The following is a 14,022-nucleotide window of genomic DNA, read 5'->3' as shown; positions in this document are numbered from 1 at the left end:
TTCATTTCCAGTCGTTGCCAACTCTCAAGACTAAGACTCCAGATTAGACAATACGTCATGTCTTTTCCCTGTTATCTGGACAGCTGTAGTCTTACAATTGTGTCTTAAGGGTGTTGTTGTGTTTGGAGTTCCAGCACACGCTGGAATGTGGACACTGCAACTTAGGACAGAAGGCCGCTTAGTGACAGCTTTGCTTTGTCTTTGGGCCTACTCTTCAGCTACCATTTATTTTCTTACCAAGGTAGACATTCTATACTTACTTAAACATACTTTCCTTACTTATACAGCATATATCATTTAAGTTCTTTAACTAATGAACACATGCAAAATCGATGAAAAGACTTAGGCAGTCTTTTCCTGGATTCTCATTCATGTCCCAGAAGTTCTAATGAATACATTTTCACATAGAGTAATTTATAAAGTGTTTACTATGTGCTGAGTACTGTGCAAAGTGCCAGAGATACAAAGGCAAGCAAAAAGAAAGATAGTTCTTCACCCTCAAGTAGTTTACAATCTAATAGGAGAAAACAACATTTCCCACCCAGCTGCACTCCTTTGGATTTCTCCATCATGCCCCTCATCACCAGGAACCTCGTTATCCTACAAGAAGGCATTAGCCTTTATACTTATACCACATCAGCATCCTCCATCCCTCTGGTTGAAGGATAGAGCCATGAGCTCCTCCCAAAATCTCCATTTAAGGAGGGAGCCTAGGCCAGCCAACTTCTCATTTCCTACCCAATAGCTTTCTTGGATTTCTACATAATCCCCCTTTGCAGGGTATGTTCTCTTAGCTCTCCTGCCTCCAAGCTTTTAAGCTTTCTTTTGTGTGTTGCCATCCTTCATCAGATTGCAAATTCCTCGAGGTCAGGGACTTTTTCTGTATTTGTATCGCCAGCATTAAGCACAGTGCCTGGCACATAGGAGGCCTTTAATAAATATTAATTGTCTAACTTACAGCAGTGAATCAACTAGCATTTATTAGGTGTTGTGCTAAGTGCCAGCGATACAAAGAAAAGCAAAAAAAAAAAAGTCATACTGTCCAAGAAGCTTATGGTCTAATAAGAGAGACAACATGCACACTTGTACAAATAAGATGTGTATGGGATATATCGTGGGTAGTCTTAGAAGGGAGGCACAAGATTAAGAAGGATGGGGGAAGGCTTCTTGCAGAAGGCATGACTTTAGCTGGAACTTGAAGGAAGGCAGGGTGAGGAAGGAGAGAGTTCCAGGCATGGGGACAGCCATCAAAAACACTGGGAGTCAGAGACAGAATGTCTTGTGCCTTTAGAACAGCAAGGAGAACAGTACTACTGGCTTGCAGGGTGTGTGGAGGGGAATAAGATATAAGAAGACTGGAAAGGAAGGAAAGGGCTAAGCTATGCAGGGCTTTGAAAGCCATACTGAAGATGTTTCTATTTGATCCTGAAAGTATGGAGAACTACTGGAGTTTATTGAAGGTGCAGGGGCCAGGTGTGATATGGTCAGACCTGTGCTTTAGGAGGACCTTTGACAGCTAAGGACAGATTGGAATGGGGAGAGACTCAGGCAGGCAGACCCACCAGCAGGCTATTTCAGCTGTCCAGGCATTCTGCTAATGAAGGTACTAATAAGTACCTTCTACCAAGGTAATGAAGACTTAGTCCAGGCTGGGTGCAGAGTCAGAGGAGAGGAGGGGACTTATGCAGGTGATGTTACAAAGGTAGGAACAATAGTACTTGCAGCTGATTGGATATTAGATGTGAGAGAGTGAGGAGGAATCAAACGACATCTAGGTTGCAAGAATGGGTAACTGGAGTAATCGAGGATGGTACCCAATTCTAAAAATGAAGTCTAAAAGATAGGAAAATTGAGGTGGGAAAAGGATGATGAGTTCAGTTCTAGGCATGTTGAATTTAAGCTATCTTCAGGACATCTGTTTTGAGATGTTCAGGGTGACTAACAGGTAGTCAGAGATGGACTGGAGGTCAAGAGAGCAGTTAGAACCAGATAAATAGACAGAAGAGTCATGCACAGAAATAACACATAAAAAGTAACAGAATAATGGAGTAAGGTAGGTGGATAGGAAGCTGTCATAATAGGGGCAAGGTGAAGTGTTGCAGCAATTTACTAGCAGCTGCTGTGGGGTTGAAAAACCAACCCAAACCCAACAACAAGAACGCTGCAAGCACAGGTTCTTTTGATCTGCTTTTCTAAGGAAAGCAACGTTAAGGGGTTAACAATTTTACTTTAATCCAGCATACAAATATCCTTCACTTAGTTCAGGGGAAAAAGCCAGCACCCTGAACTTCAGAGCAAATACAAATTACAAACATCAACAAACAGACCTTGTCTGATTCAAATCTCAATGCATAGTTACCAGGGTTTAACAAAGTTCAAACATGGGGGGGGGCGGTGCTCTTAACAGCTGCCCAGAGTCTCTTCCAGTCACATGCCACTCTTCCAGTGAGTGAGAGCCCCCCTGCAAATAGCTCTGTCCTCTCTTTTTATACACTATTTAGCTGTCATCAAATGTCATCTGAGTGACCAGAACTCAGGCTCCTACTATTGGCTCTGGTCTTAGCAACTCCCCTTTGGACCCTGAGGGCTTCGTGCCCACATTGGCTTAGCACCTAGTAGATAGGGGTTTAGGCCTGGGGCTTTGCACCTAGTAGGGCTCAATCAAAGACACTTAATTAATCTATCATTCTGAAACAGTAAAAAGTCCCAACTTAATTGATATTACAAGAAGTCATCCTGGGAATCATGAGTAGAGCCAGGTTTGAAGCGAGCATGGCTGACATGTGTGCTTCTGGAGATTGGAAATTCTGGGGAAGAACATGCAATTCAAAGATTATTGCCAGAAAAGACCCATCAGGTTTATGGGCTACAAAAACGGGTAAATTCTTTGGGATTGAATTATTGTTAGTTATTTCTAGAATTTTTAGCAAAAACTGCATGACTGTCTTTTTTTTTTTCTTTTAATGTAATCTCAGTGACCCTGCAAGGTAAGATTTAGGGTCGTTGCAAGACTCTTGGCCCCTTTTATAACATCATTTTGCCCCCTCGAAGAGCTTAACTCTGATAGTTGAAATCTTTGGAGATGGGCATTATTATTAGCAAGGTGATAAAATTACGGCTCTTACTACTCATGCCTTTTTTCCTATTTGACCCATGTATTGACAAAATACGATTTATCGACTTAAAGGTTACACCCTAGAATCTAGTTTTCTTTAGGGCTCAGCTGAGTTACTACCACCTTCTGAGTTTCCTGGTTATTACTGCTTTCTTCACCCAAATTTACTTATATTTATTTGCCTACCTGCAGGTTGTCCCTTTGGTAGAAATTAATGTCCTTGAAGGTAGGGACTATTTTGTTTTTGCCTTTATATCTCCAGCACCTGGAACAATTCTTTGTGCATAGCAAGCCCTTAATAAATGCTTAAAAATTAAATAGAGCCAATTAGTTCAGTAGAGGGAAGTAGCAACTGTAAAATTTCATAATCATCAAATATGTTTCTTCCATGCCTCCCACTGTTCTGGGAATATTAACAAACCTTCAAAGAAGTCAAGTGACTTAACTCCACATCATTAGGGAGGCTGGAGGCCAAACTGAAAGTAGAATCCATGTTTCCTCCTAACATAGTCAAATCAAATAAGCAGAGGCCCAGGGCTTAGAAGAAGTCCTAGTATGACCAAGTAAAATATTTACAACCAAAAATTACAAGCTATAAGATTGTTATTCTTTTAAACTACTAATGGTCCCTGACAACAGATGCATCATCTCTGTGACACTAGTTGAGCTGGCAGGAACTAGTGGAAAATTTGTGTGCCGGGAAAATATTCTATGGGCATGAATACTTTTTAAACCTAACTATAAAGCTGCTATAAAGTATGCCCTCCCGGACCCCCTGCCAGTGGACCTGTTTAGGGTCAGTGAAAGGGGAAAGAGGAAATCTCTGAAGGAAAAGAAAGGTGAAAGGTAAAGAGACAGACCAAAAAAAAAGGCATTCCAGTCCATTTTTATTTCTTCTCATTTTTTAGGTTATCTCATTTTGGCTTTGAGAAGAAAATATTTTTTAAGGGAACCTACCCAGTTTATCATGCCTTTTTTCAGGGACTATTTCTAAGAGTGTCGAGGTTGTGGGGCTGTTGGACCTTTAAGGAGATCCTATAGCTGCTGCCCCAGAAGAGGCCAAAGGGTAGAACCCTAATGAAGCACTAATCTGTTTCAGAAAATTCACCTTCTCACTTTTTGAGGCGCCCCAGGCACTATTAGTTTCTCTGAAAATGGCCCTTTCAGCATTCATACTTAGCACCACCCCACACCCTCAGTCTCCATCCCCCACCCTTCTAGTTATATTCATTACTGCTTTCCCCAGAAATGCAACTTCCAGCTTTCCATGTGATCCAATCTTTGTTCTTTATACACTACTGCTTTGTTTGTAGATGATGCCAGGCAAGCCCCGCATCTCTGCTCTGGGAACTGATTGGGATTTGGTTCAGTGACTTTCAGATGCCAAATGAAATAGGCCCCTGCTTCAGGCAAAAAGGGACAGACTAGGTTGTGTCAGCTTATGGGGGCCGATTGTCTCCTTTAGATCACATACATTGTCCTGGAGGTAGGCTAAGGAACCCAGTGGGCATGCACAGATAAAAGAGAAGCAGAACTATCTGGAAAAACAGTGGTACAGATTTCAAGTTAGTAACAATTTTATTTACTTCTTTCCTTATCTCATACTGCCCACAGGCAAATTCTACTGTAAACCTCACTACTGTTATCGACTTTCTGGATACGCACAGAGGAAGAGACCAGCCGCGGCTTCTTTGTCTGGGAAGGTAACACCTAATTTTAGTTCACTGGGTATTGGGAGTTAGAAGGGATAAAACGCTTGAGTACCATTTGGGGGTGGGGTCAAGATAGGTATTAGAATAAAGTAATAGCTTGTTGAATAGCTGTTTGTACAATCATATGCAACTCTTAAGGAAGGATAGGAACTTCAGGAAAACCTAAGAGACAGGTCTCTGTCAAAGGGACCCAGGATCAGTTAAAGAAATTTTAAAAATAGTATTAGATTCTGTGCTTTATTTGGGTTCTTTAAGTCTCACTCTGTAGGCAGGGTTTGGAGATTAGATGCATACTCCAGTCTTTCCAGCTTTAGTCCCTACAATAGTATTTATGTGACATAAAATAGGACTCATGCTGCTTAGTACAGTTACTTCTCCACTTCTGTTAGGATGAGGTAGGTTCTCATTAAGAATGGCATTGGAGTCACATTTGAGAAGGTCTTACTGCTCCTCTTTGGCTAATCCTGAGATGTGCCCAAGTAGAGAAGAGACAAAAGTTAAATATTTTTTGCTAGTCCTTTTCACCAACCTCATTCTGTGGATTCCAACTTACTTAGGGTATCAGAGCTTATTGAGAGCTACCATTTTGGGAACGTTGGATTTTTGGGGGTTTTAAGGTTTTTTTTGTTGTTTTTTTTTTTTTGCAACAGCAGCTAGCACCCTTATTTCCCTCAGTTTTGTTCATAAAATAGATTCCACTCACTGAAATAGATTCCGTAGCATGAGTCAGAAAAGATCTGGGTTCATTTCCTGGCTCTCACATCCCTACTTGTATGATCTTGGACAAGGTACTTAAATCTCTCTAAACCTCAATTTTCCTGTCTATAAAATGGAAATAAAACTTGTAAACACTGTTTATTTCACAGAGTTATGTTGAGGAAAGGTATTTGTAAACTTTGAAGCAACATGCAGCTCTAAGATGTGATGGTGCTGCTTGTCTTCCTTGTTAATGGAGAGAAGCTGGAGGGAAAGCTTAGATGAGGCTAGAATTTGACTCCTGGTTACTTCCAAGATGAATCTGGCCCAGATCATAAAATATCTTTTCTAGTGATTTTTAGAGTCTGAGTAGGCCATGTGTATTATTACCATGTATGGAGAAATCCTACCACAGTGGCATGTAGTACCAAAGATTGGGGGGATAGTTAAAGGGAAGCAAACTTTCCAGGCTCTGCTGTCCTTGTAGACTGGATCTTATTTGAAACTTGTTGCTCCTTCATGGAATCTAAAACTGTCACCTACTGACTTTCTTACCCTTTTCTCCTTTCCCAGGAGACTAAAGGGCCCCTGCAGGACAGCGCCGCAGCAGACAGAACTGGCCGATCCGACTCTGCCACTAGCTCAGCGGAGAGGACTCCAGGTAGCCTCGCTTCCTTGTTTGGCTGGGTGGCACAGTACTCTCTTGGCCTCTATGACAAGGCCAAGGGGATGAGCCATCGACTCCAAAGCACCATTTCCTCGCTTGGGCACCAGGTAGCCCAAAACCCTTTGGACTCCTTTTTCATGTGTCAGCTGCTTGCTTTTGCAGTCCCCTTTCTCTATGTACTATACATATTACTCATACAGATTGTGGGGGAATTTCACTGGCAGGCTGCTAGCCCATAGAGAAAACAGTTTAGAGGGCTATTAGAAATTGCTGCTAAAATGGCTCTGGGGCCTGACTCCATCCATCTCATCAGGGAAATTGTGCAGATCTCCTCCAGGCATGCAGAGAGTTACAAGACAAATTTCTTATGTCATTGACCCCAGGTGAGAAATCTGGAGGTACAAAGTCTTTCTATAGCTGGCCATTTTGGACTTTATTGGCATATTATTTTAAAATTGAAAAGCCTCACAATCTGGATTTTTTTTGCTTTCACTTAAATTCTACAGATCCCTCTGTCCTCATCCTTTCATTAAGTGTCTGGATAAGATGCTGATGCTGTATTTAGTTCCTAACTGTTAAAAAAAGAAAAAAAAACCACACCCAATTCCTGTCTACTTTGGTGGTCAATTGTACTACTTCCCTTAATTTTGGAGAGTCTTTCATTGACCATCCCTAACAACATCAGCATGCATGTTAGTGCCACTGTCATTACCTAAAGAGGTACTTATCCTAACTAGTGCTGAGGGATGGTACAGCAAGGGTGACCCGAATGGATGTAAAGTGGGAAGGGGAAGAAAGTTTGTCCTTTGGATAAATAACCTATTATTGAAAACATATGGTTTTATTCTTAAAATTGCTTTCTGTTGTATGGATTAAGGCTGTGATTATCTTTGCATATAAGAGATTTAATTGCCTATATCCCTCTTTTTAAAAAATGTCTTCCAAGCAGACATTTAAGAATACATGGTTTTCAAAGGGGGAGGGGGGAAGGGCTTTAGATTTTACCAGGAAATCAGATTTTAAAACTAAAGAGTGTGATATTAGCAAATATTCTAGACAGTGATAATGAAGATGACAGAGTGAAAACAGAAAAGACTTGTCCCTTTCTGCACCTCCCCACTCACAGGCTTTAAACAGCATCTTCCCAGAGATGACTCTTCCTTGCACCTCAAAGCCTGTAGAAATGACTGTGGAAACCAGCATGTGCTCCTGGCTGTGGGGCTGGGCTAGAGTGACAGGGGTGGGTGACTGGTATGTTGAGCCATGCCATAATCTTGGCTTTTTAATCTGTGCCCATTCTATAAATCTAGGAAAGGTTTTCATTTACTATCCCTATGAGACCAACACTTTATAGAGTAAGCCAGTAGTCATATTTAACCCTTAGCAGTCTTTGATGCCTTCTTCTCTGATAGATAGAATGCAGATAGCTCTCCACAGTTGACATTTATGAGATATCAAGAAAGCTAGTATTTCCATGACAGAAAAACTAGGAAGGAATCTTAAAAGAATCTTTTTCTTTGGGTCCTTGAATATATGTTTGACTAAGTAAGAAAGTTAATTTCTAATCACATGTAATGGTCAGTCTAGGAGGCTTCCAGAAGAGAGGACTGTTTTGTATCAATGAAAAAATATGGAGGCACTAAATTCACAAGGATATCTTTGAAAAGAATTTAACTCAATTTTAAATTCAGATCATTCCTTGACCATATCATAATGTATTTCCATTTTGCCCATCTGATTTTAGTTTCTATTCTTGCCTACTTGTTGAGAAAATAGTAATTTTCAGTTTTGCAACAGTTTAATCCTTCTTTTCGGCCTTTATTTTTAACTTGTGTTCCCTATATTAATTACTGTTTTTACTGCATTGTGGTCTGTAAAGGATATGTTTACTTAATATTGGTAAAGCTCAGTTTCTTATTTTTAAATTAAAAACAAATAGAAATAGAAGTTCTAATCTTTCTGCACCCCAATGGGATTTCTCTGCACACCCTACTTTGGAGACCACTGCCCTAGGAATTATCCATTTTTAAAGGTACTACGTGGTGCTAAAATATAGGTATTTTCTTTAATGTTTCCTTTCAGAAGATACCATAAGTCATTAGATCTGGCAGCTTTCACTGGTTCAGTGCTATGATCTCCTTTGTTTAAGCTCTGATTAGATTTGACTAGCTCTGAGAGAAGAACATTAAGTCTCCTACAGTTATTTTTGTTGTTTTCTACCTTTTCACCATTCAATTAACTTTCTTTTTATGAATTTAAATACTTTGTAATTTTGTTCAAACATATATGCTTGATTTTTTTTTGCGTTTCCCTGTCTATGACATTTCCCTGATTATCTCTCTTGAAATTATAAATTTTAAGTTTTTGTTTTGTCCGATAACATAATTACAGCTCTTTTTTGAATCAACGTGATGTATAGGAAAATTTATTCCAGCTTTTTATTAAGTAATTATAGTTATAGTAACAGTGCCTATTATTATTTTCACTTTGTATATGTCTGCTTTTTAGATGTATTTCTTATATACATCAAATTGTTTTGTCCGTTCTGCCACTCTATTTTATAGGCCTCTTTATTCCATTCACATTTGAAATTTCAATTGTTAGGTTTGTATTTTCTTCTTCTTCTTCTTCTTCTTTTTTTTTTTTTTTTTTTTTTTTGGTATTAACTTTCATTACCTTCCTCCTTTATCCCAGCAATTAGATTTGCTTATACTACTTTAATGCTGTTTTATTCCCTTTAACCCACCCTTTCTCAAATTCTTTGACTTTACTTAAATTACAGTTTGTTTTTATTTATTTGTGTTTGTCCTCCTACAACCTTCTTTTGCCCTACTTATGCTTCAAAATCTTCCCTTCTCCCACCTTTTCCTCTTGAACCTCTTAGGTTAAATAACATTCTTTTGCTGTTCCCTTTCCCAAGAAGTCTTTCTTTGTTATTGTCTTTATTATTGTTCCTTTTTAATCTATTTTGAATTCTAGTCTCCAGTTCACAAACTATATACCCTTACTTATTATTTCTTTATTCCCTCTGTGTCCCTTATAAGGGTACAGCATTTGGAGTACCAAATTGGAACTCTGTCCCATTTCTGTGTTATTGCATTTTCAGATTTTACCCATCCTTGGCTCACTTTTAGAAATATCAATTCATGAAGAAAGCAACATTGAATTGAAATACTGTTCCAAATTTTGAGGCCTTATCCTACACCCTGTCCTTACCATCATCATCCTCTACTCATATAGCCAAATTAACCTATCTCTGGTTCTTTGTCCTCCCTATGTGGGGATGCTACCTTTGGAGATTCATACTTACCTTTTCTTGGTGGATCACAATCCTGAGGAGTGCAACACTTTCTCAGAGAAGATAGTTTCCTAATGTGCATATTCTCCCCAAACAAAATATTAGGTCCCTGTCTCTTAACATAACTATGCACCTCCCCTATTTCAGATGTAAATGTTCTTCAATAGGACATGTTTCTTCGCCTTTTCAGGGTAAGCTTCTTTAGCTTCTTTTTTATCCTTTTGTTTTTATCCTATTTTCCCATAGCCTACAGATTTAAGAATTTACCTATGATCCCTCCATATTCATCTATGAGCTGGGTGCCAATTTCCCCTAGCCTCTTATTTTCTTTCTCCCTTTTCTTCTACATTTCCATAGTGGTTGTCTTTCCCAAGAAAGAGGTTGATTTGTTTCTTGTAAATCACACAGTTTAGTCTATGAGTGAATGAAAAAGCATTTGTTAGGTGCACTATACTAAACACTGAGGATAGAAATGGAACAACAGTAATCCAGTTTAAGATTTATTTATGATATTTTAACTCTTCTACCTTTCCTTCTCCTGTTTCTTTTTTTCATTTAAATCTTTAGTCCCTTAGATTCTTTTTCTCCTTTGAGTTTCTTTTCTTCTGAAATAGTTGCCTATAAATGAAACAACTGATTTTGATTACTTAGTCTTTTCTTATAATTGCACTTATTTCCTTTCTTGTGTTTTGTTTGAGGAGCTTGCTAGTCAGATATTCTTCTAGTATTTTGGGTTTGTTTTTTTTTTTTTCAGGAATGCTTCTTGCCTCTCTTTTCTTGAAGGTACATCTTAGGCTCAGCTTTGTTAAATACGTACTTTGAGGTTGAAGCTTAAAGTCCTTTACTTTTTGGAATATACTGTTCCATTTTCTCCATTTTACCATGACTGCAGACTAATTCTGGTTTATTCACATTGGTGTTCCTTCACATTTGAATGTCTTTCTCCTGATTGTATGCATAGTTTGCTGTTGAAATTTTGAGATTTAACTACTGTATGCCTTAAAGTTTCAAACATAGGTTTTTTTTTTTCTCCTCTGGTAGTAATCTATGGATTCAATTAATTATTGCTTCGTGTTCTATGTTTAAAAGTTTTGAACAGTTTTCTTGTTTTCCTGCTGTGTGGTATTCAGGTTTTTTTGATTTGTCATATTCTCCTAGGGGATCTGTAATTCTTAAGTTATATCTGTACATCCTATCTTCAAGATCATTCATTTTAGGTTGCATAGAATTCTGGGTTTTTTATAAATATCATTGCCTTTTCTTTCTTTTCTAATCTTCTTCTAGTTGCCTATTTTTGTTTTCTAAATCTTTTATTCCCTCTTTCAGAGCCTGAACTTGTTTAAAGAAATTCTCTGTCATGTCTTTTTAAGTTGTATCCTCTACCATTTGTATACTTTAATTCCAAATTAAGAATTTCTGATCTAATTTCATTCCAGATTTTTTCTTTTAAAAGTTTATTTTCTTTTTGAAACATTCTGGAGTTTCTTATTGTTCCATAGTCTCTAGGGAGTCTACAAAACAATTTTTGGTCAAGGAGTTTTGCTTCATTTCTTTCATTATTAACATCATAATATTCTGGCCTCTTTAAGGTTTAACTCATTCTTCATTCTGTCCTTATGAGCCTCTCTATTGGTTTATCTGCTTATGAGCTGAATATTTATTTTGTGTCTTATCTTATAACTTTTAGGTCTTTTAGCCTCTCTGTTATGTTCTCAGTCACATATCTCTGATTTTCCTCCATATTTTTTGTCCTCTCTCTTATGATGACTACAGATCCATCCTCCTCCAAAGTGGAATATCTTCAGCCCCCTCAGTTGAGAGGGTATGGTTTCCCACCTTAGTGTTACTACCTATAGGAAACTCTAGAGAGAGAAGCCCACCTGGGCTTCTGTGGACCACAGAAGGTATTTGCTGTCTAGCCAGCTCTCTATTATATTCTTCAATAATATTTAAGGACAAATATCCTACCATCTGGGTAAGTGGGTAGAGCACTGGGTCTAGAGTCAGGAAAACCTTAGTTCAAATCCAGTCTCAGATACTCACTAGCCATTTGATCCTGGGCAAGTCACTGTTTGCTTCAGTTTCCTCATCTATAAAATGAGCTGGAGAAGGAAATGGCAAACCATTCCACTGTCTTTGCCAAGAAAACCCTAAATGGGGTCACAAAGAGTCAGACATGACTGAACAACAATAACCCCACTGTCTTGCTGGTCACATCATCTGCCAGTTTCTAAAGCTATTTCTTATACTTTTTTTGTTTTTAAAGGTTTGTGGATAGAAAAAAGAAATCCTCTCAAATTGGAGAAACTCTAGACTTAGTAGTTCTACAAAATGATCTACCATATTTCCCCATGTATAAGATGCACATTAATTTGGGGGCCCGAAATTTGAAAAAAAAATGTATTACATAAAGTTATTGAACTCAAGTTTTATTCATCTGCTCATAGCTTTCAGGCATCTTTTGGGCAAGTCTGGTACGTGTACGCATGCTTAGTCCATTCCGTTTCATGACCCTGAAGCACCAATTGTGTCCTCCTTTGAAATCAGTAACTTCTTTTTCATCAGCAATTCTTCTTGCCTTATGCTGAACCATCTTTGTGGATACAGGAATCCCAATTGCCCTTTGCTCTTCAATCCATATCTTCAGTTCCCTCTAAATCAGGTCATTTTGCTGACTTGCCTCTCATGGCCTTCTTCTGCCATGGTGTTTTCAGTAGGGTTTCTTCTTCCCGTAGCCAGTCTCGGGTTGTTTTCTCAGTTGGAGGAGGACCAAACTTATGTTCAGCAGCATGATTTCTATTCACTTTTGCAAACTGGATCACTTTTAACTTGAATTCAGCATTGTACGAAAATCTTTTCTGAGCCATTTCTGGGCAGAACGTGGGTAACCTAATATACTGGTAACCAATGCAAAACAATGAGCGCAAAGACAACAAGTGCAGAAAAAGTGGGAAATGCAAGTAAAAAAATCTACAACCACTGTATAAAATGCACCCAGTTTTTAGACCCCAGATTTTTCGAAAAAGGGTGCATCTTATGCATGGGGAAATATGGTAAGCAGCAAAATCAGTGAAAGACTCAAGGACATTTCCATACATAGAATTCTTGAGTCTAAGCTAAAAAGGCTATCTGGTTAGTTAGATTTCTGGTCCCAGAGCAGAATATGAATTCTGCTGAATAAAAATAATAATAATGAATAAAATGAATAAAAATAATAATCATTTGGGTACCCTAAAATGTAACAGATTAAACTCTCTAATGGACTCAGTCTATATCAAAAACAGAAAGCCAGGTCCACTTTTCAAGGTTCCAGTTCTCTAGTTTAAATTATAGTATAAGAATTCAAAAGTGCAAAGGGCTTAGAAATGACAGTGTATTTTCTGGGGTCCATTGTAGTCCTTTGGTGATTAGGGCTATGCATTTGAGCAAGTAAATGTTGGTAGCCTTTTATTTTATTTTATTGGGAGGGGGCATCATGCCTGTGAATATCATCAGTGAAGGGAATTCCTGGTGAGAAAATTCCATCCACCAATGCAGATTATATTAGTGACTGTTAAGAAACTTTTGTTTTTAGAAAGTTGCCTGGAGTAGAAAAAATGTTGTGTCTTGCTCAGGGTCACATTATGTTATACTTACTGCCTCTCTAGTGATTTAATAGCATTGAAATATATTTTATCTTTCTTTTTTTTTTGAGCCATTGATTTTTTTAAATTTTTTTTAAATCTTTTTTATTTTTGACAAATAGTAAAAGAAAAAGAAACGTTATAAACTTGAATATAAAATAAGAAAAAAGAAGTCATGTGCACGGCAGAATGTAGGAAAGGATTCAGAATACATATCAACAATTTTCCATTTCAAGAAAGCCTATATATTAAATACTGCATGTTATAATGAAAGCTGTCCATCTTTTCTTTGCTTCCTTATATGTTTTCTTTTCTTTATTTTATCTCTTTATAAGGTTTCCTTTCCTAAGTCTCAAACTAAAACGGTCACTAATCAACCCAGAGTTTCTATATTTGAAAAGACTAGGTCAGTGAATCAGGGCTTCAGTATAGGTCTTGTGTTCGGAAATCTTTAAAGTGAAATATATATATATATATATATATATATATATATATATATATATTTCCTACCTTTTCTCACCCCTCCATTCCACTCTTGCTAAGACTTCATTATGTTGATACAAATGAAGTAAAAGTAGGCAAATGCTGTGGCTTTATTTGGTGTTTGACTCTGTTGTGCTTGTGGTAAACTGAACCATTTCTTTTTTTTCTCGTCTTCCTGTGCTATTTTAATGTTCTTTTCTCCTTATGCCAAAATTGCTGCTCTTGCTCCCCCCACCCACCAAAAAAAAAAAACTTCCAACAACAACAAAGCCACAGACAACTTAAAAGAAACCACCTCAAGCCTCCCCTGAATTGCCGTCTGCTTTTGGTAACCCATTTTGTAACCACAGTCTAATTTAGTGTTGGGTGAACATTGTTTACAATATTTTTGTTTGTAATGTGCTTTTCAGACAGAAATTCCGCTTTCT

At 37.9% G+C, this 14,022-nt stretch overlaps 1 protein-coding gene across 1 annotated transcript in view; it reads left to right on the top strand.

The window, feature by feature from the left end:
• MICAL3 (microtubule associated monooxygenase, calponin and LIM domain containing 3) overlaps nucleotides 1-14,022 on the top strand; it is a 188,907-nt gene that overhangs the window by 76,111 nt on the left and 98,774 nt on the right. The window contains exons 23-24 of the mRNA XM_036761225.1: nucleotides 4,730-4,818; nucleotides 6,097-6,184. Coding sequence (XP_036617120.1) covers nucleotides 4,730-4,818; nucleotides 6,097-6,184 — 177 coding nt within the window. The remainder of the gene's footprint in view (nucleotides 1-4,729; nucleotides 4,819-6,096; nucleotides 6,185-14,022) is intronic.

This window comes from Trichosurus vulpecula, chromosome 5 (genome assembly GCF_011100635.1).
Source record: "Trichosurus vulpecula isolate mTriVul1 chromosome 5, mTriVul1.pri, whole genome shotgun sequence".
NCBI classification, from domain to species: Eukaryota; Metazoa; Chordata; class Mammalia; order Diprotodontia; family Phalangeridae; genus Trichosurus; species Trichosurus vulpecula.
This window is presented reverse-complemented; position numbering and strand designations above follow the sequence as displayed.